General features: G+C 40.2%; 1 protein-coding gene across 2 annotated transcripts in view; it reads left to right on the top strand.

The window, feature by feature from the left end:
- LOC129672165 (contactin-associated protein like 5-1-like) overlaps positions 1-21,839 on the top strand; it is a 796,696-nt gene that overhangs the window by 183,267 nt on the left and 591,590 nt on the right. For both annotated transcript variants that reach the window (XM_055601463.1, XM_055601471.1), the window contains exon 3: positions 1,696-1,889. In XM_055601463.1, coding sequence (XP_055457438.1) covers positions 1,696-1,889 — 194 coding nt within the window. The remainder of the gene's footprint in view (positions 1-1,695; positions 1,890-21,839) is intronic.

A 21,839-nucleotide genomic window follows, 5' to 3' on the forward strand; every position in this document is an offset into this window, starting at 1 on the left:
CCTAATTAAAATATAGGCACAAGGAAGAGAGAGCTACCAGGAGCTGTGTCAGAAGACACATATCAAGTGGGGAGTCTGTTTCTAAAAAACACTCTTCTGATGAAATCAGGCAGAGAGCAGGGGACCCTGTGAGGGGAAGGAGTTCTGCTTTTAGAGCTGAACTCTTAATGGCTATTGCTGTACAGGCAAGAACTGCAATCTCAACCATCAGGATACCTCCAACATTAGCAGGTAAAGGCACCTACTTCCCAGGACCCAAATGATAAAAGATGATGACCAAATTCCACAAATTGTTTCCAGACCTTCATATGCATGCCTTGGAACACAAATGTCCAAAGATGGAGAGACAAACAGACACATAGACAAAATAATAAATAGATATAGATGATAGAGAAATGAATAAATAAATAAATGTAAGAAAACTGTACAGTTTTGTTGAAATTGAAATTTCTTGTAAATGCTTTTAAGCATCAACTGCAGGCTTGATGGCACTCCTTTATATTTAGGAATCATGATGACATCAGTCATGGCTAGGGACAACACTGCCGCAGTTGACACTTTTGACTTCATGTCTTCATGTATTTGTGTACATGGTCACTCAATTTTGATGTTATTCAGAAACAGGAGTGGGCTATCACACAGTTTGTCTACACATCTTGAGGTTACTTCAACTCATGCTTCAGAGGACTTTAGAACTCAGTACACAGTAAAAGTTTATACTGATTTATTTCTTCCTACTTGAAAAGGAGACAAACTCAAAAAGTTGTTGGTTTTCACCACACACTTGTCCATCTCATAAGACATTCTGCAACACCCCTTACCCCAAGTTCTGGAGGAATAAAAAATTCAGCAGTCAATAAAAGTGTATACTGATTTATTTTTTCCTACTTGAGAAGGACACAAAAACCTTAAGCCCCAAGTCTTCCAGTTCATGAGAATGCATATTGACCACCCACAAAGTTCAAATTTCATGAATAGTTTTGGGCCCAAGCAGCTGTGACAGTCTTTGTGTGTCTTGGTACAGCAGGTTACATATGAAATGTGTCACGCTTCCTCATGCATAGTGGCTGTGCATATACCATTCCCTCCTCTGTTCCCTATGCATGGGTGATTGCATAACTCTGCTTCCCATCTTCCCAGGCATGGCTATCCTTCAGGTTTCATCTTTACTGTCTCTGTCTTTGAAAGGCCTTTGTGAGCAGCTCCTAAGAGACCTGTCCCCTGTGTCACTATTGAAACTTTTGTCTTTCTCCTGTGAAGGGTCCTCACATGCTTTCTTTGAAGTTTCTTTCCCTTTTACATGCATTCACCTTGTGGACACTAAAGGTTGAATGAATAAATGATGCCCAATGAATGCGAAATGTGAAATGCTCATTCAATGTCTTCTTTCAGCTTTGTACCCACCGTGGAATAGGGGTTCCCTGCTAGGTTCATAAGTACAGATTTGGACAGAGAAAGGAAAGGAGTGAAAGAGAGAGGAAAGGGAGAAGGGAGGAGGGGGAGATAAAAGGAGGCACCATAAACACTGCACTTTCCCTGAACCTGGAAGCCTGAGTTACAGGAGAGAAAGTTGGTTTTGAAACTTTAATAGTCAGGGAAATGTGCCTTAATTGAGCATGGTTTTCTTGTTCTTTGACATAGAAAAAAGTGACTTTCTAAGGCATTTTTACAAGTCTCTCTTTCATCCTATTCCAGGAACTGGTGGTTGGTCCCCAGCAGATTCCAACGACCAACAGTGGCTCCAGGTGGACCTGGGAAACAGAGTGGAGATTACAGCGGTGGCCATGCAGGGACGATATGGGAGCTCTGACTGGGTGACAAGCTATCGCCTGATGTTCAGCGACACAGGGCACAACTGGCAACAGTACAAGCAAGAAGACAGCATCTGGGTAGGAAATACTTTCCTCTTCCAGTGACTAAAGATGAGATGTGCTAATGCTAAACAGTGAGTGTTTCTGCCATCTTACTGTACCCAGACTGTTTGGGTTTAAGCACAGTCCTGCTTTTCAGAAATAATGTGATCAAATCTAGGCCTTGATTGCAGTGTAGCTCTATCCCAAAGAAAGTCAGAGTATCAGCTGTAGAGTGTTCAATGGCTTCCTCCCTTTCTTGCAATCATGACAGTTTTAGGACAGAATATGTGTGTCATCTGAAAAATAGGGAAACGTGCTGAAAAAATCTGATTGTCAGTAAGGCTGTGTCATTGGCTATCTTACTTTTTTTTTTTCATGGTGCTCTGGTAAAATTCTGCCAACCTAAGCAACATAAGTAAGGAAAGGCTGATTTGGGCTTATGGAATAACGTTACCATCCATCATGGCAAAGAAGTCACAGTTGAGTGAGCTTCAAGGGGCTGGTCACACGGTACCCATACTCAGAAGGAACAATGGATGTTATGATAGTGCTCAGATCACTTTCTTTACTACTATACAGTCAAGGATCATAGCCAAGGAATGCTGCCACCCACAGTGGGAAGGCATTACCATCTAAATTAGCACAATCACTAATATTTGCTACAGACATGCTCAGAGTCTCATCTCTCAGCTGACTCTAGATTTTGTCAAATTGACAATTAATATTCACCATCATATTGGCTGAGGCTGTAGCTGTCAATTTACTTGTATCTATCTATCTATCTATCTATCTATCTATCTATCTATCTATCTATCCACACATATATACATATTTATATCAGACACTTTTAATACCTTACCCAAATAACTCAGCTTTGTCACTTGCCCAATGTTTCTAAATATAGGATTCTGCCTGAGGGATCTGACTGGGCTGAACAGCTACCATTCAAGGTTCTAAAAACATTCAAATATAAAAGTAAAATGGCAAATTTTAGACATATCCTGGCATTGTCAGTGATTATCCTTTTGGGAGTAATACACCTGCACTAAGATTTAACAGAGAACTTTCTTCTCTGCTGCAGTCCCATACTTGTGAGCTTCATGTAAGTAAAAGTTGTCAGGAAGCTACAAGAAAAGTTGAGACAAGGGGGCTAGGGTGACACTACCTAGAGATGTCTCCAGAGGCTGAGATTGGAGCTTGGGAAGATGACTCAGCAGGCACAGAGCTTTCCACCAAAAGAAGAGGTCTGGGGTTCAGATCCCTGGAAGCCACAAAAAAGCAAGGTAGAAATGATGGGATCCTTAGAGTCTCCAAGAACTTGCTGGCTAGCCAGACTAGACAGAATGTCAATAGACATTACTTAAGTAGTTGAAGAGTAGTAGAGAAAAAAGATACCAGAAGTCACCCTGAGGCTGCAACACACAGTTACACCTGTGTGAACATGTGTGCATACATGAACATATGTAAATATAAAAAAGGAGAAACTTAATGCTTTGAATAAAATAACACATTAACAAATGCTGGTTTTAGTTTACGAAGAAAAAAAGCCTTGAAACTCAAACACTTGAAAAAAAATCCTTGAAACCAAACACTTGAAACTCAAGTGAACCAACACCTTTGGTTTACGGCACTTTGCCAGTGTATTCTTTGAAAAGATCATAGAATGTGAAGACGTAGTGATAGATAAAAAATCTTACCCTCTCAGAACCTCCTTGGTTATAGCCTTGACTTCAGTTACCACATCTTCTAATATTAGCCCAGCCTTGCTGAAAAGAATGTGCTTTAGCTGCACTGATGTTTGCTGCTTGTTCACCATGTTAGTCCCTAATTGAGACTAGGAGTAAGATGAGCATTCTTGTTAGTTAGCAAACAGGGAACACTGAGTATCAGTGTTGTCAGCCTTACATGGGTCACTTATGATATCAGCTGCAATATTCTCACTGGGCATGGCTTTTCATTTTGAAAATATTCTTTGAAAGCACTTCTATTTTGTTTCTCAGTATTGAAGTCCACATAATTTTTTTTACAGATTTGTGCTTGGTTTGCTATTCAGTTTCGAATGAAAAATAATCAGTCCTCCTGCCCAGAGAACAATTTCAAAATTTTATGTTGACTTTACAGGCTAAAATGGACGGGGGATCATTTATTTTCTTGGGAGTTTGAAATCATACCTAGTTGTTTTAAGAGGGAGATGCAGCTCTGAATTATTTTGTTTCCATTTAAAAAAATCCAAGGTTTTTTTTTTGTTGTTTGTTTGTTTGTATTTTTTTTTTTTTTTCTGCAGATCCAAGTACCCTTCTTTTAGCCTCCCTCGGCCTAAGGGTGCATTTCAAGGAGGGGATCTCTCTCTGTTTGGGAACAGCTGGCAAAGGGCTATAAACCATGCTTGAGGTGTTGGTTCACTTTTCAAGTATTTGTTTGTTTGTTTGTTTGTTTGTTTTGTTTGTTTTCCTTTCAAGGCAGGAAGTCCCTTCCTCAACATCTATGAAGAACTAAGCCTCCACACAGGACTAATTTGAGAGAGTTTAGAACAAAGCCTATGGAATCTGCAAGGCTCTCAGAGCTGAAAGGTACAAAGGAAAGGCAGTTTCCACCCTATCCTAACTACTATCAGCAGCTTTGACACTGACTGGCACAATTAACATCATTAGTCACAGTTAAATTTTATTTCTAAGTATACTTGATAGTGAAATTATGGTCTGTTTCTCCTTTGTTACATTTTTAAATTTTCTCGATTTTTTCTTTTTTTTTACACTTGAAGCATGAAACTTTTCATACCTACCCTGGAAGAGTAATTCTAACCCCCAATGTTTAACTTACATGCTGCTAAATATAAAACTAAGAAATCACCAACTACATTTAACTGTAGCTGTGTGTTACAAAGAGTGTCTAAACTTTGAAATGGTCTAGGAGAGTCTATCAAACTGGTCTTCTACAAACATTGTACAGAAATGTGTAAAGATTCATTTTTAGCTAATATTGGAACTTGAATCAAATCAGGCTGTGGTTAAATACATTGCCTTGGGTATGGAAGATTCCATAGTGAGTGGAAAGTAGAGGTATGAGGATCTGAGTTCCATTCTCCAGTGTGTATATATTAAAAAGGAAGAGAAAAAGTGAACATAGTGACAAAAACATTACCACTAACTCTGGGGAGTCAGAGAGGTGATCCCTTGGGCTTTCTTGCCAGACAGTCTAGCTAAATCAGTGAGTTCCAGGACAGTTAGAACACCTCACTCAAAATATAAGGTGGAGAGAGACTAAGGAATATATCTAAGGTTGACCTCTGTTCCCAACACACAAACATAAATATGCAGGTAAGCACACACATGTACACACACAATACATTACCTTCATTTTTGCTTCTGAATTTTATTTTTAATTTTACTTTGGGAATAAGGTCACAGATTTAGTGAATGAAATAAACAAAGAGAGAGAGATTTTTGAACATAATGGTTTGTATGGCTCGTTTTCCATATTACCCCAATACTTAAGCCCATGGATAGTAAATATCAGCTTCATTAGGATGCTGCCTGAAAGCAGTAGAGAAATGACTTTCCTTTGGTATTTTAAAGATTTTTTTTGTATGTTTGTGGCATGTGTGAATGTATGTCCATGTCAACTATCAAGAATGTGAACTAGCACTTGTTCAAATTACCCTCTGTTTTCCCATGTTTATATTACACACACACAATGTATATTACACACAATGTATATTACACACAATGTATGTGTATGTGTAATACAAACATAGGGGACCCATGGATAGTATTGAGAATGTCCTCACTGATGGTTCTTTCCACTGCACTTTGATGTAAGTTCTCTCATTTGAACCTAGACCTTGAAAGATCCCCGGAGGGTATCTTCCATCAGAGAGAACCCCTCCCAAAGAACAACGAGTCCATTCGGATGCAAACAGCAAGAGGCTTTTATTTTGATTCACGAGTACTCGGGGCAGCAAGGTCACTCAGGAGAACCCTGCGCGCCTCCTTGGGGAAAAACTGGGGTTTTTATAGGGTTTTAGAGCAGAAGCACTGGTACAGAAGCGAGAGGGCATGGTTACAGGGGGCTGATTGGTACGTTTACACGAGACCACAATTTGCGTCAAAGTTTGGCAGGGGCACCAAGATTCTAGGAACTGGGTGGTCAAGGGGAGTAGGATGACCCCTTGACGTGGCCTGCCACCTGTTATTTTGTTTTTCCCTATCTTAGCTGAAACAGTCTCACAGATATCTATGAGAGTGATTAACACAAACTGTGTTTAGTATGACTGGGGCAGCCTGACCACAGATATCCCAAGTGGGTGACACAGCTAGGATTTCTCAGTAATTTTCCAGTTTCTCATCTGGCCTTCAGAGTTTTATAAAACAGTGGTGTCTCACAAAATGGCGTTAGCCATGTTTAACTTAGTGTGAGGCTGGGGTCTTTCATTCCCCCATTTTCTTTTAACTTAGAATGGAATCTTCCATTCTCGGGCTTAGGAAGAGTTAACTTTTGTCCCCTGTTGTTTGAGCTGATGATATTGTTGGGTCAACACCAACGCTTGTCTTGTATGACAGAGAACCGATCTTTTATGAACTGGATCAGCCAATTTAGAATATAAGGCCCAACTAGTAGAATCAGGAAAATTATGATTAGGGGACCCATAATGGAGGAGATCAGGGTGGTAATCTAGGGGGACCGACTAAACCATCTCTCGTATCAGCTCTGTCCTGACTCAAAGAATTGTTGTCTCTATCTGAGTCTTTTTCTGAGTTTAGCCATGTTATCTCTTATCAATTTAGTATGGTCAGCAGCTAAGCAGATGTTCAAGATAATAGCTAATGCCAAGGAGCCACTTTTGACTTAGCATTTCAGCCTGTTAGGGGGAATTTGGGCGGAGATCCGTCTTCTGGAGCTTCTTCATGCTGATGATTGGATCGTTGATATCTCAGTTTGAAAGAGGCTGAAATGCTAGTCAAAAGTTGGGGAGAGTACATGGGTAAAGATTACTAGGAGCCAGTCAAAGGCTGGTCAATGAGGCAGTCCTAAGCATCTGGTCAGTTGATCCACCGGAAGAGGCAGGGAGCAATCAGGTCAGTTTCTAGGAAGTCCAGATCTCAGCTTGCAGTCCACAGCTGATCTCAGAACAGAGTTGAACAGGTGAAAATCTGCTGAGACAAATTTAGACTGGAGACAGAAGTTAAAATTTATCTATTAAATTGGAAAGATTAGGGAAAACCTCATCTGTGATCTTTTTGAGCTATGTCAGATCCAGGTCAAATCCTGAAACTTATATGAAATTTTTAGTACACAAAAGGAAATGTATAATTTTAAATACTCAGAAAAGTAACATATCAGCAAATTGAACATTTTGAGAGTAACAGGTAAAACTGCATCCCACTGAATAAGTATCAGTTGTTTGTTTTATAACCTTTATATATAACTTAAGTGTGTCTATGGTAACATTTTTTTTTGTGGGCATAGCTGTTGGTAATTAGCCACGAATGAAGCTTGGCCATTTTTTTATATATTTAGCATCTTTTAGTCTCTATCTCTATGTTTATACTGGAAAGTTAGGCAGAAACACAATTCTGGCTTTAGTGTTAAACCCTGGATGTTTGATTTTTTTTTTTATTTCTGTGTCAAAATCTATCTCAGAAATGGCAGATATTAAGAATACCATACTAAAAGCTATGACTTTTGGGTCAGATATATACATTAAACAGATGTTTTTAACATGATGAGAAGTACCTTTAAGTCTTTAAGTCTATCTCTAGAAGCCAACCAAAGGAAATTAAAATCTCAACCTGGTGACTGAATAATAAGCAGTCAGTGTTCTATCAACTTATCAGAACTCTATTAATAAATGTCAAAACTCTGAACTTTTGAAATCTCATAACATAAGCACAACAGTAGCAAAGAGGGGGGAGAGATCTAAAGTATCTCTCATTTTTAACATGTTTTAAACTATTTTTATCAACTTAGACACTCTAATTTTTTTTGTATTTATCAACCCTGAAACATTTTTTTTCAGACCAAATAATAACATTTTAGATTTTATAACCTAAACTCTTATATCTTTAGACTCTATACAGGCTCCGTATTATTTTTTTTTATCTAGTTATATATCTTAAGACACAGATAACTAACATGAATTCTGTGAGCAAGGGAAACCTGTCTTTTTTCTAAATAAGAGATCTAGTACCCAGTAGTTTTAGCTACTGAACTAACAGTGGATCTAATTTTCTTTTTTTCTAGCTGTAAAGCTACCGTAAGCTTAGCATAGCCATCAAGGTGTTCAGAGACCTGAGAAGGATAAATTATAAGCTATATAAATATATCAATCTATGTGTTTATCAAAATGACAGAGATGACTATTTAGTCCATCACCTAGGCAGTGTCCCTCGCTCTTGTCTCATGGCATCTTGAACAGAGGCCGTCCAGCCAGGCACAGAAGGTGAGAGACTGCTTTTACTGCTTTTGTGGAAAGAGGAACAGAAGAGATTGACCTCACCTTGCCTCTCACAATGTGAGACAATGGCTCCTCAGATGTCCCCGGCTTTGTCCACAGCTTAGGCTGGGCCCTAGCAGTGGGCCAGTTGAGGCAATATTGCCCAGTGGTTAGCATACCACAATCCAGAGTCGCAGTCATCTGTCGTTGTGTCCAAATCTTCTTGGAGACCTTGGGGGAGCTACTGCCAGGATTTCAGGACTTTCTGTCACAATAAGCTTATACAGTTAAAATGCCATATTCATCAGATCTCTGACAAGCCTGAGGGCCAGCATATCTGAGTTATCTGTTTGTCTATCTTTATTATCTGTTTTAAACTGTATAAAAGAAAAACTAAACAAAGACACTAGGTGTAGCCAACTGTAGTTGTTAGTATAACTTTAAATCTGTTCTTTCTGAACTAAAATTAAAGCAAATCTTTTAATCAGACATAGTTCATAGAGAGCCTAGCAAATCTTGTTGTTTTTATCACTTGCATTAAAATTGAACAGTAAAAAGCTTTGTATTTAGCACTAATCAGATGACTAAACATAACTGAGATACCTGAACAAAAATGATCACAAACTCATGGCTCTACCCTTTTTCTTTCTGGACTAACATGGCGGCTGACCACGTGTAACTGAACTCAGCTGGAAGCCCTAAACAGATATGGCAGCAAAAATATAGTTTTACATGCTCTCTATCCCTGAAAGATCATGGTGGCTAGCCTTGTGTTAGGCTACCACAGGCTGTGACTGACAATATCAAACATAGCTATTAGGTGCTGATGATGATACAGCAAATATTGTGGAGCATTTATAATCTCCCACAACCAATATTTTTAACTTATTGATTAAATAAGTTTTAGAACCAACTGTATAACAAAACAGTACAGAACAATTTTAAACTGTATGAATTATTTTAGCCATACCAAACCTATCAGCCAGAATTCTTTTTTTTCTTTAAAGAGCATAAGAAAACATTTTGTAATGAGGAATCACCAGCCTTTTAAATGAACTATAACATATTTAAAATATAGTTTTTTTGTTTTTTTTTTTAATCATATTAACTCTCTGGCTTTTTATAATACATCCACTAACCTTCTGCAACATCCACTAACCTTCTGTAACATACACTAACCTTCTGCAACATACTTTAGACAAGCTATTTTTTTTAATATCTCTTGCTCATTCTCTCTTGCTTTTTTTAGACAACATATAAACTCTCATCAAAATCTTTTTTTATCTTAACATGATCCTGTTGGAACATGTTTTTTTCATAAACAAAGCAGCTTAACATACAAACAGCTCTCCATAAGATACATTCTAAAAACTGTAATTTTTTTTTTAATTAGCACAAACCATACGGCTGGGTTTTATTTAATAAAATTGATAAAATAAATATCAAAGTATTTTTATTTTTCCCCAAAGGATCGAGAAACTTTTAAATTTTGTCAGATTACCCAAGATCATTGTCATACCCAAATGCCTGATAAACTTTAAATATTTTATAGCCTTAAACATTTAAACAATTTTTAAAACTCGTCCCTGCAATATCAAAGCAAAGTATTTTTTTAGGAGTGAATTTACAAAGCATAACCATAATTTTAATAGTCAAAACCAGATGGAAGTTTAAACCAGATTTTAAGACCAAAATTTATCAGTGAAAACAACCCAATCTTTAGAACCAATCTTAACTTTGAACAAGACTTTTTATCCTAAAAGGAAATAGAATCATTTTGACTCAGAGATTTTGTAACCTTTGTTCTTTTTCTGAGCCACACCATGTGGCAATTTATATTGTTGTTATTTAAACATATGCATTCATAGACCCTATAAACACATAGGCACATATACGTGTTTTAAACAAGGATTTGAATTTAACCTTAAAACATACCCAATTATTTTTGATCATATCAACCATTTAAAATCAATTGGAAACAATCATCCTAAATTACTGTTTGATCTGTAAGTTGCAAGCCCCCTAGGTGGGAGGAGGGAAGAGAGGAGCAAGAGGGCGTGGTGAGCTCCTGCTGCTCTCTTCTCTCTCTCTTGCTGAGCTGGCATGAAGGCAAGGGGGAGGAGTTTTTTCTCACTCCCGGCAGCCAGAACAGCTCCTGTCGTGGAGCAGCTAAGGTGCCAATCCCCGCCTAAGGACTTTTACCTAGCAAGCCCACGAGCCTTGCCTGTTCTCTTGGCTCCCTGTGAGCTTCACTCTAGCTTACCTCCCCCGCAGGTCATGAACCTGCTTTCTGGCCGGGCCTCTCTTGAACACTGTAGGCAGCTCCCGGGGCGTCCAGCCGCTCCGCCCCACCTCCCCTCTGAGCGTGGGGCGACCTTCCACCCCTTCGTCTCCGGGGCTGCAGAGCCCGTACCCTGCTGGTTGTACATTGTTATTTCACAGACTCCCAAGTGTCTGAGCACCGCCCGCCCAAGCTCCAGCTCCACATCTCCCCAGCCACCTGAAAGCATTTTCTCCTCGGCTCCTTCGGGAGGGAGAGCACACTGCTTGGTGTCCTGTCATGCAGCCGTGTGCACTCCCGAGCTCCCGAGCCGAGAACTAGTTTCAATTTCAACTGTCCTCTGTCCGAACTCTCATCAGTCCAAGTCCACAAAGAAACAGACACAGAAAAACACATACATACATGAGAAACACAGGATTTAAACAGACAAAACACGACACAAGCCGCGCGGCACGAGATCGAAGCAAAACTGAAAGCAAAAATTCAGATGGCCCAGATGAAACACGTAACCCTCCAAGAGGGGCGAGGCCCCAACCTGGTGTCACGGATCCGTGTCTCCCAGATGGGGAGCCAACAAATTGGCCCCCACTCAGATGAGAGCCGGTGGGACTCGAACCCACTCAGACCCTCCAGATGAGAGTCGGTGGGACTGGAACCCACTCAGACCCTCTCACCCTGGGACGGTTTCCCGGGCCAGTGGAACAGAAGTCCGGGTCCGTCAACCCCTTCTTACTTTCCGCCAAATTCAGATGACTTGATCAAGTCTCAGATTGCAAACAGAACAGACACAGAAGCGCACAACAGACAAGACAGATACATACAACAGAAAAGACGGCTGGCCAGCTCACCTCCCGAAGGTGGGTCGGTGGTCCCTGGGTGGGGGGTCTCAGATCTCGCTGGGGCCTCCAAATGAAAGATCCCCGGAGGGTATCTTCCGTCAGAGAGACCCCCTCCCAAAGAACAACGAGTCCATTCGGATGCAAACAGCAAGAGGCTTTTATTTTGATTCACGAGTACTCGGGGCAGCAAGGTCACTCGGGAGAACCCTGCGTGCCTCCTTGGGGAAAAACTGGGGTTTTTATAGGGTTTTAGAGCAGAAGCACTGGTACAGAAGCGAGAGGGCATGGTTACAGGGGGCTGATTGGTACGTTTACACGAGACCACAATTTGCGTCAAAGTTTGGCAGGGGCACCAAGATTCTAGGAACTGGGTGGTCAAGGGGGGTAGGATGACCCCTTGACGTGGCCTGCCACCTGTTATTTTGTTTTTCCCTATCTTAGCTGAAACAGTCTCACAGATATCTATGAGAGTGATTAACACAAACTGTTTTTAGTATGACTGGGGCAGCCTGACCACAGATATCCCAAGTGGGTGACACAGCTAGGATTTCTCAGTAATTTTCCAGTTTCTCATCTGGCCTTCAGAGTTTTATAAAACAGTGGTGTCTCACAAAATGGCGTTAGCCATGTTTAACTTAGTGTGAGGCTGGGGTCTTTCAACCTGACCTTTAAACTAGACCAGCTACCCAGCTTGTTCTAAGCTCCTGTCTGTTTCTTGAGCAATGGAATTATAGTCTGAATGCCATACCCACTCAGCTTTTAGTTCTGGGGATTAAAATTCTGTCCTTCATCCTTGTGAGGTGAGCACTGTCCATGCTGAGCCATTTCTTTCACACCTGGATTGGTGTTGCTGAGAATGAAACTCATGCCCGCAGGAAAGTTCTCTCCCAACAGTGCTATCCCAAGGCTCACTCGGTCTTTTCCAGAGGCTTGACATTTTATATGCCTTATGGTGCAATGAATTTTAAAAGCAGGTATACCAAACAATACAAACAACACACTTAGTGTGGGACATTAACTTACCAGCACGCAAGAGATTTATTTTATTTCCAGTTCACTTCAGGATATGAACCTTTGAAAGACACCTTCGAAATAGGTGAAAAATCTCTGTGTGCTAAAAATCCAATTTGGAGAATTTCTAGTCTGGCACTGAGTGGCTCATTCATGAATGAGGCTACTGTGAAATGCCTCATGATTTATTAACAAGCTGAGCTCCTGGCCACTAAAGGATCAATCTTGAAGGTGTCTTGGGGACAGACTTAGCAACAAATTTTAGAATCCTAGTGGATCTGAAATCTCTCTTAATTTGTGGTGTAGTCATGCCAGAGGGATTTTTTTTTCTGGGTGTTGGTGGGGAGCGTGTGTAGGTTTGATGACAGGCTGCAGAAGTCTATTCTCCTCTTCCACTCTTTGTGTTCCAGGAATATACCCAAATCATCAAATTAGAAGAGTGCCTTTACCCACTGGACTATCTGTGTTCCAGGGATAGACCCAGGTCATCACTCTAGAAGAAACAGCCTTTCTTATAAACCATCTCCTCAGCTCAGGATTCAGGTCTTTAGTGAGGCAGGTTAAAGAAAGTACTTGATGCTCCTGTTGGCTTTTACACATGCCTTGAAAGTTACAAAAGCTGTTTTTGTGACCCAGTCCATGTCTCTTTTATTTGGAGACTTCCAAGTCATCCAAAGCCTTTGATGACATCAGCACTGCCACCACTTCTTTACCGTATTCACAAAGAAAACAGAACTGGTATGAGTACTGGTGCTTAAAATATCTATGCCTCCCAACCACTTGCTTTCCCTTTTCAGATCCAATCCCACCTTATCAGTAACGGCATGTACCTCAGTGATAACTTGATTCATTTATCTTTCGCAAACACAAACACACTCCAAGAAGCCCTTTTCTTTTTTTTTAATTTTTTATTAATTATATTTATTCATTTTATATCCCCCCATAAGCCCCTCCCTCCTCCCCTCCCTATCCCAACCTCCCTCCCCTTTCTGCATGCATGCCCCTCCCCAAGTCCACTGATAGGGGAGGTTCTCCTCTTCTTTCTGATCTTAGTCTATCAGTTCTCATCAAAAGTGGCTGCATTGTCCTCCTTTTCAAGTGAAGATTTCAGACAAACATTTGCTGCCAGTAGCTTCTTCTGTCTGGATCGTGCAGAAGACGTTGAGATTTCAAAAGCTCAAGAAATCTGGGCTCTGCCACATGTAATAAAGCAACAGTGCCAGTTTATAAACTCAGCTCTGCCTGTCGATGATGTCTAAACATAAGCCATTAGGTAATAACTCAACCTAAGGAGATGAAGCAGCCTCCACCAAGATTTCAGAGCACAGTACTCAACTAAATCAAAATGGAAACTCAAGCCTCCTTGGAAAATCTGGTTTGGGGTGTTTTGTAGTTTTGTGGGAAGATGTGGTGGACACAGAGATACTTTATTTGTGTTCCCACAGTGCTTTCTGACTGAAGCTGCAATATGAAGAACGGCCTCTTGCTTCTGCAGACATGCAGCTATGAGGAATTATATCTTTCAAAATGTAAAGGAGAGTAAATGCTTCTCCTTGAGGAAGTTTCCTGTCAGCTATTTTCTCACAGTAACCAGAAAAACAATGGATACACTTGCCTTTCACTTTCCTGCGAATATCCTGTGCTTTCTTTAGATTAGTTTTGCATTTCACTTTTAGAAAGATCAGACTCCTGAGCCATCTTGACACTAGAGTCCTTCAGCCTGTACAGTGTGATGCTCTGAGATTTCTGTAGCTTTCTGGGGTGTTTTTGCATATAAAGGCTTACAAGAAGGTAGCATCTTCCTTACTCTGAAGTCAATTGAAACAATGGATTACACATTTCAGTCATCAGTTCCCTAATTTCATCCTTGAGTGGCTCCCAAATTTTCCAGGAGATGCTCTTCTATCTTCCTAATTTATACACATTTATTTTGCCAATTTTCCCTACCATGTCCTGAGTATTGATCACTGTTTGATATACTATTTTAAGCCCACCAATTTCAGAAAACAATTTGAGAGAAAAAAGCTGATTACTACCAACATACATCTTTCAAGCTCTCATTAAGCCTATCACCAGGCTACATGCATGAGCAGTGTCTTAAAGATACATTATTTTCCTTGCCTGTACTCCTAGAAACACGAAAGCACTAAAACATGGCTGCTCTGTAACATGGCCCTCATTATTATTTGGGTATGTGTATGTGCTACACACATTTTCGTGTTCAAAAATAAAGGCAGATGTTGCGTGTTCTATTAAGTCATTTTCTAACCTAGTAACTTGAGAAAGGGCCACTCAATGAAACTGGAGCTAGGCTTGCAGCCAGCAAGGTTCAGTGATCCTCTGGCCTCAGCCCCTGACAGCCCTGGGTACACAGGTAGGCACATTGTCAACGCTAGTTGTTTGTTTGTTTGTTTTATGAGAGATCCATTCATAGAAAAAGCCCTTCATGTTTGTATAGCAACAAGTCTTAACCCCTGTATCATCCCACAGTCTTTGTTTTAGCACTTTTAAAATGAAGTAATAAGTCTACATACAACAACATACCATCAAAGATATGATAGTTGTAGGGATTTTTTATGGCCTGGAACACACTGGGTAGACCACACAGGCTATGAGCTCATTACTATTGCCTGCCTCAGCCTCCAAAGTGCTGTGACTAAAAGAATAGGTCACCATGGTTGGTGAGTGACAGCATTTTAGACACGTGTCTCTCATTTGTTTTCTCACACATATACACTTAGAAGTGCATGCTACGGCCCTTAACTTTTTAGTTGAAAATATTTGAAGGTCAAAGAGGAGGAATGAATAATACTAAGGTTGTCGACAAAGGCCTTAAGGAATTATATTATTTTAAATTTATTTAATATTACATATAATATTTGTTTTTGTGTATGCATATATCTATATTTATTGAAGTTATTTTATTTATAATGGAAATGCATTCCCACAAACAAAATCCAGTGCCTACCTAACAAAAACCCCAGTTCAGACTTGGGAAAACTTTTTAGCTGTCATGAGTCTAAGAAACCTTTAACAAGATAAGCTATAGCTGCTGTCCTTGGTGCCAGGAAAAGAAGGTTCACCCTACTGTTGAAGACACAACACACTTTAGACATAGGACTTGGAGGGATTGATGTAGATCTGGGATGGATTAATGTAGCCTCCCTGGGGACTAGCTGTAATAGTGTTGAAAGGAGCCATGAAAGCTATGGAGAAAAGTAATTACAATCCCTCTTCAGCTACAATGACTGCACACCACAACATATGACAAGATATTCTTGAGGAAGCCAGAGTAATACTTATGTCTTGGGAGTTATTAACAGCTGCTGGAACTTGGACATAAGGCATGCTCAATAGGGGGGAATTCATATCTGCTACTGCAAACCTAGCCAGTGACCCATGGCTGGAGAGGCTGTGGAGCCTACAGGAGAACTTCCTACAGCCTCCTTCCTAAATATCTCTGACTGCATTCTGCATACTTACTTTTATACCCACAGATAGGCGCACTCTCACCCCTCATCAAAGAAGCTTTTTATTATTTTTCTTTAGCAGACAGAGACCATTATGGAAGCCATGACTGACCAAAATGCAGGATTAACTGACCACAGTATGACTGCCCCAAGTAATACATTTACAACATAACCCAACAACACGTGAGGCTTAAGGAATATTACAACTTTGTAGAAATACTGCACGAGCCAGAAGACCAGAACATTTGCTGTGTGAAAGTCTTCTCTAAAAAGAACAAGAAAACTAAAAGTAGAGGGTGGGGTTAGGGATAAAGAGTACATTTGGGAACAATGAGGCGGAGGTGTGAGAGGTAAATGTATTCAAGACACATTGCATGAACTTCTCAGAAAATGAATAAACATATGAATACACATATGTTTATGCATGAATATAGTTTCAGTAAAACTCCCAAAGAATAAGCTATTTTTTTTAAATTAATGAAGCACATTCAGGCTGTAAATTTAACAGGGACCACAGATGCAAAAATCAATTGCCGCCATGCATCAGATTGGATCCCACTTGTGCCACTGCATAAAAATGTAACACGCTCTTAACTTAACACATCTTTGCAGCCAGCCGTGGCAGGTGAGGTGTACCTGCTTCCTGACCCCAGCATTCATTCCTCCACACTTCCTGCTCAGACACTTTGGTTTACAGCTTGCCATGCTTGTGGAGGTAAGAAGTCTGATCTTCACATTGATCTAGCTTTACATCACCAAGTAGAGACTTCTGAAGCTCAGTGTTCTCCTTGACATGCCTTAGTGTCTCTCTATTGTCTTTGCTGGCCTGAGATACTCCAAATGCTGAAGGAATGCTGCTGAAAACGGAGGAACAAATGGCCAAATCAACATGCTCCAGCCCCAGCAGCCTTTTCTCTAGTACTCTGGCTTCCATACTTAGTCCTAAACCTTCCTCACTGATGCCTGTTTATTTTTCTTTCTTAATGTAAGAATTGGGGGAGGGGGGGTCTAACTTCTTCAGAAACATAATGCTTTCCCACATTTACACAGGTGACATTAATACATATTTTACAGATAGGGAGCCAACATGTAGTCTTCAGGATTAGTATTCATACGGACACTTTCTACGAAGGAGCAGATAACTGCAGCCACCTCCCTGGTTGCATTTGTGGTGGGAGAGGATTCAGCAATTGCTATCAAAAGACTGGGATTATCTGCTTAAAATTAATTCTTTTAAATCCACTGTTGTGAAATTAAACTTACTGTCAAAGTACTCCATATTTCCCAAGAAGTTTGACTCGTAATAGTATATTCAATATATAAAACAATTAGATTCTGAAGACATTCTCCAGAGAATAAAAGAAATCAGAGTTAATATTTGAATTTTAACATAGTTTTTGCTTCTTTAAATTTGTTTAATTGTATTAAATATGATGTCTAAGAGAGGAGAATTATTTTTAACTGCCTTTTCTTTTACTGAAGTGTGTGTGTGTTTATCGATGTGTGTGCACATATGTGTGCTGGCATGCAGAGGCTAGATCTCAAATTTAGGTGTCTTTCCTCCAGGTAATTTGGAGATAGGTTTTCTCAGTAGCCTGGATCTCTTGAATTTGGCTCTTCTGGCTGGCCAGGAGACCCCAGGAATCCACTTGTCTCTGCCTATGCTCAGATTACAAATACACATTCCCCCACTCAACTGTTCAGTTTGGCCCTCATTTTATACACCAAGCAGTTTACCATCAAAACCATCACCTCCCTCATTACTGAACTTTTTAATACTATACATGCAGTTTGTGTTTTCTCTTTAAACTGCTGTTTTCCTCTATATTGTGTCTCTGCTTTAAAGGGGAAAATAATTTGTGGCACCGATAGATAACTAAATCCCTAGGAAGCTTAGCTTCCTTCCTTGAAAAGCAGGTTTAATGTGGATTCTGACCTCATATGACCTGAACAAGGAAATTTCAAAAATTGAGCATGCCTCAAAATGTCCCACAGGGCTTGTTAAGGCACAGTGCGCTGAGCACTGCTTGTAGAACATCTGACCCAATAGGTCAGAGCTGGGTTAAGAATTTACATTTCTAAAAAAGAAAAAAAATCAAGTTATTGTGAGGCAGCTGCTTAGGACCTCATTCTATGAAGCTCTTTGTAAACTGTAAGAGGATTCAAGTACTTGATTAGCTTTGACCAGAGCTGTAATAGTGAAAACTATGACTATTTTTAAAGCCAGTGTGTGACATCCACTTAGTTAAGGTACCCAGAGGACACCAGCTCTCAATTTCTTTAATTTAAGCTTTGAATACAAAAAAAAAAAAAAAAAAAAAAAAAAAAAAAAAAACAAGCCTAAGAAGTCAGCACTTTTTGTGTAAACTGAAAGCACAATGGGAAAGGTAAACTCTCTTTGGGTTTTCGGCAGAGTTACCCAGGGAAGCTTATTAAAGACAATTAGCTCAGAGCCCTTGCAGCAAACAGAGGAGCCATAGGTAGAGCCTGGGGGAGTTGCTGACGCCTCAAGAAGTGAACTCCAGGCCAAAATCCAAAGCCCCAGGTGTCTACTTGACCTGTTGTCAACTGGAAAGCTTCCAGGCCTGGAAAGGCTCCTGGAAAAAAAGACTCTCCCCAGCTTTTAAACAAGAAAAGAAGCACAAAGGAAATTCATCTTCAATATAATTATTAAGCTCATTATCACAATAGCAGTCAGTTGTAAGGACAGAAATGTGATATGAAAACCACAAGGGACCATTGCTGTTAAGGAGGGCTTTGTTGTTGTTGCTCCTCTGTGAGCTGCGAGCAGAGGGTTAATGCAAAGTTGATGGATGCAGGGTAATGATAAAAGTGGACCAACCACACAAGCAAAATATGGAGGTGAACATAGTTGGTGTGTTTCATGTCTATGCCCAGCTCCAATGGTTTATATTTAGAAGATTCTTCTGTCTGTCTGGGAGTATACAGATGCTTTCAACACTGTTCTGAGCCACAGGAAAACACCAAGTGACTATAACATGTGTCAGGCATCCAAAACTTGCCTGGAAAATTACTATTTCCATTCGGTAACCTGAGAATGTATCATAAACTGAGATACAGCCTATGAGTGAAAGTAATAGTGGTTTTGTTTTTGTTGTTGTTGTTTTGTTTTGTTTTGTTTTTCCTTCAAAGGCATCAGAAAGAATAGGTCTCCGGGGATGAAGAGAATGCTCATCAGTTAGGAGTGTGTACTGCTCGTCCATAGACTTGAGTTCTGTTCAGTTTCCATCATCTGTTTATTGCCGATCATAACCACCTGTAAATCCAGCTCCAGTGGACCCAATGCCCACTGCCTCTGAAGGCACTGCAGTCATTCCCCCCACACACACACACGCGCACACACCCACACACATGTATATGCACACGCACTTAAACCTAAAACTAAATTGTTTTAGAAGGAGTTTTTTGATAACTGTGGTGGAGCTATGAAAGAATCCTGGGTCCCTGCTTTTTTGTCCTGTTTGATTATAATTTAGGGTATCAAGCATGTGTAAAACAATAGAGGAGTTCCGTTTGAAAGGTAAGATGTAACAGTCTTCTGTGTAATGGAAGACATTTGCATGGAAAAGAACACCATGAAAAGCTGTGTGAAGGTGGGGAGATGCATGGTTCAGGCTTGCTAGTAGATCAAGTGGTGTTGTAATATTTTTCCTAGAAGCAATTTTGGCTTTATAATGACTTGGCCACATAGTTGTGTCATCTTTCATCTTTTTGGACAAGATGCAATGCCAAAGGGCTAGTCTTCTATTAAAGGACTGAGAAACTGAGGATTCTGCCAAGGGATAAGGACTAAGCAGGCTAGGGTATGCACACTACCATGATGTTCTAAGCATCTTTGCTGACTGTGGCCCACCTCCAGTAGACATAGGAACACTGAGCATACACTCTTCTTGGCAAAAACCTCCCTCAGCCTTAATCTAAAGCAGGTGCTCTTCTGTGCTGTGCTGCTGTTTCAGCCTATGCATCTATCTTTGTGAGAAGTGAAGAAGGCACACATACATGGCTCACATGGCTCTAAGAGTTAATTAGAGCAAGAGAACTTGCTGCACCAGCATTAAGATCTTAGTTCGAATATCAGTACTCTTGTAAACTGCCAGGTGTGGCCACACACATTTGTAACCCTGCAGCTGTGGAGGGCAGAGATAGGAATATCACTGAATTTGCTGCTGCCAGCTAGCTCCAGGTTCAATCAGAAACCATGTCTTAAGAAAATAAGTCAGAGAGTGACATAAAAGAATACCTGATATTCTTCTCTGGACTCTGCACACACACACAGGGATATGTACCTGCATATGTATGCACACACTCACATACCAAGAAACTAGGAGGTTTGCACATGCAGAGGGGAACTACAGATAGTATAAGAAAATCAGCTCAAGTCACTGTAGGGAAGAGGTAACAGAGAATCTGTGCTTGACAAGCAAGCTCTACTGGGAGGCCAGTACCTGGGTGCCCTTTCCATTGAGATGGCCTTTCCCCTCACCCAGAAATACTAAGGCTGTGTTATTGGTGTGGGTGTACACAGGCAAGTGACTGAACCTCCAGACACTCCAAAGTGAAGACCAACCACCAAGGGCAGTGCAGTGTGGCCTCTCTTTCACACTCATCCAGGAAAAGGCGGTTTGGTCTTGTTCTCGAGTTCTGCTTCGCTTTTCCTGCCAGGTATTCCAGTCCCAGCTCAGACGTCTTTTATGCACCTCCCTCATCTCACATAATATGTCAGCTTGTCAACATTCACTTTTTGAGATGGATTTGTCACTTAATAATTTCTGAAGCAATTAGATGACAACTCAATAAATGGCTTTGTCAGTTCTGTGTAATGCAAAAGACAAATTATCATGTAAGAGAATGCAAAATCTTACTTCAAGTGACACTGTGGAGAGATTTGAAAAATACAGTCACATTACTCAAATTTTTGAGTTCCTTAAACTTTCCAAATCAATGTGACTATTTATAAACCTTTTTATTTTCTGGAACTGAATTCTTCGAGGTAGCTGTATTTAAATGTACAGATGTGAGTGGTAAAATGCTACTTTCAGAATGTGATCCTAGTACTTATGCAAGATTTGATAGATTCTTTCAAGAGATATAGTACATATATGTGTACATATATCTGCAAATATGTCTATATTATTATTCAAATTTACATTTATTTTTTTCTTGTTTTTTAAATTTTATTTTTCTTTTTAGTTACATTTTATTAACTCTGTGTCCCAGCTGTACCCCACTCCCTCATTCCCTCCCCAACCCCACACTCCCTCCCTGGTCTCCTCCCTGCCCCTTTCCAAGTCCACTGATGGGGAGGACCTCCTCCCCTTTCATTTGAGCCTGTTGTATCAGGTATCTTCAGGGCTGGCTGCAAAGTCCTCCTCTGTGGCCTAACAGGACTGCTCCTCCCCTGGGGGGGGGGGGCGGGTCAAAGAGCCTGCCCTTGAGATCCTGTTAGAAATAGTCCTTGTTTCCCTTGCTTTGGATACATTTAAAGCAAATATAATTATGTTTAGGTATTTAAATTTAGTTACATGTCTATAATACAGTTAAGTAAGTATATGTCCTCTATATACACAAACTTAAACTTAACATGTTGTACTTGTACTAGGCTATACATTTTACTCAATTAATTTCTTAAACTTTTTGATAACTATGAAAATATCTAGAAAGTCTTGAGTACATATACTTTTTATTAAATATTAATTTTGAAATGATATAACTTTTGCAATCCACCATATTATTATAAGATTGTAAGCAAAAACCAGTGTCACTGCAATGGCAAACATCAAAGACACAGCATCTTGATTTATCCCTCCTCACCTAAGTATTTGTGAACCCTGATATGAGGAATCTTTTTCCTAAGACTGTGCAATAGTAGTGACATCAACTTTGTCCCTGGCTTAGTTACTTCTGTGGCTGTGATAGGTACACAGATAAAAG

Source organism: Psammomys obesus, unplaced genomic scaffold (assembly GCF_907164565.1).
Source record: "Psammomys obesus unplaced genomic scaffold, mPsaObe1.curated_primary_1811, whole genome shotgun sequence".
NCBI classification, from domain to species: domain Eukaryota; kingdom Metazoa; phylum Chordata; class Mammalia; order Rodentia; family Muridae; genus Psammomys; species Psammomys obesus.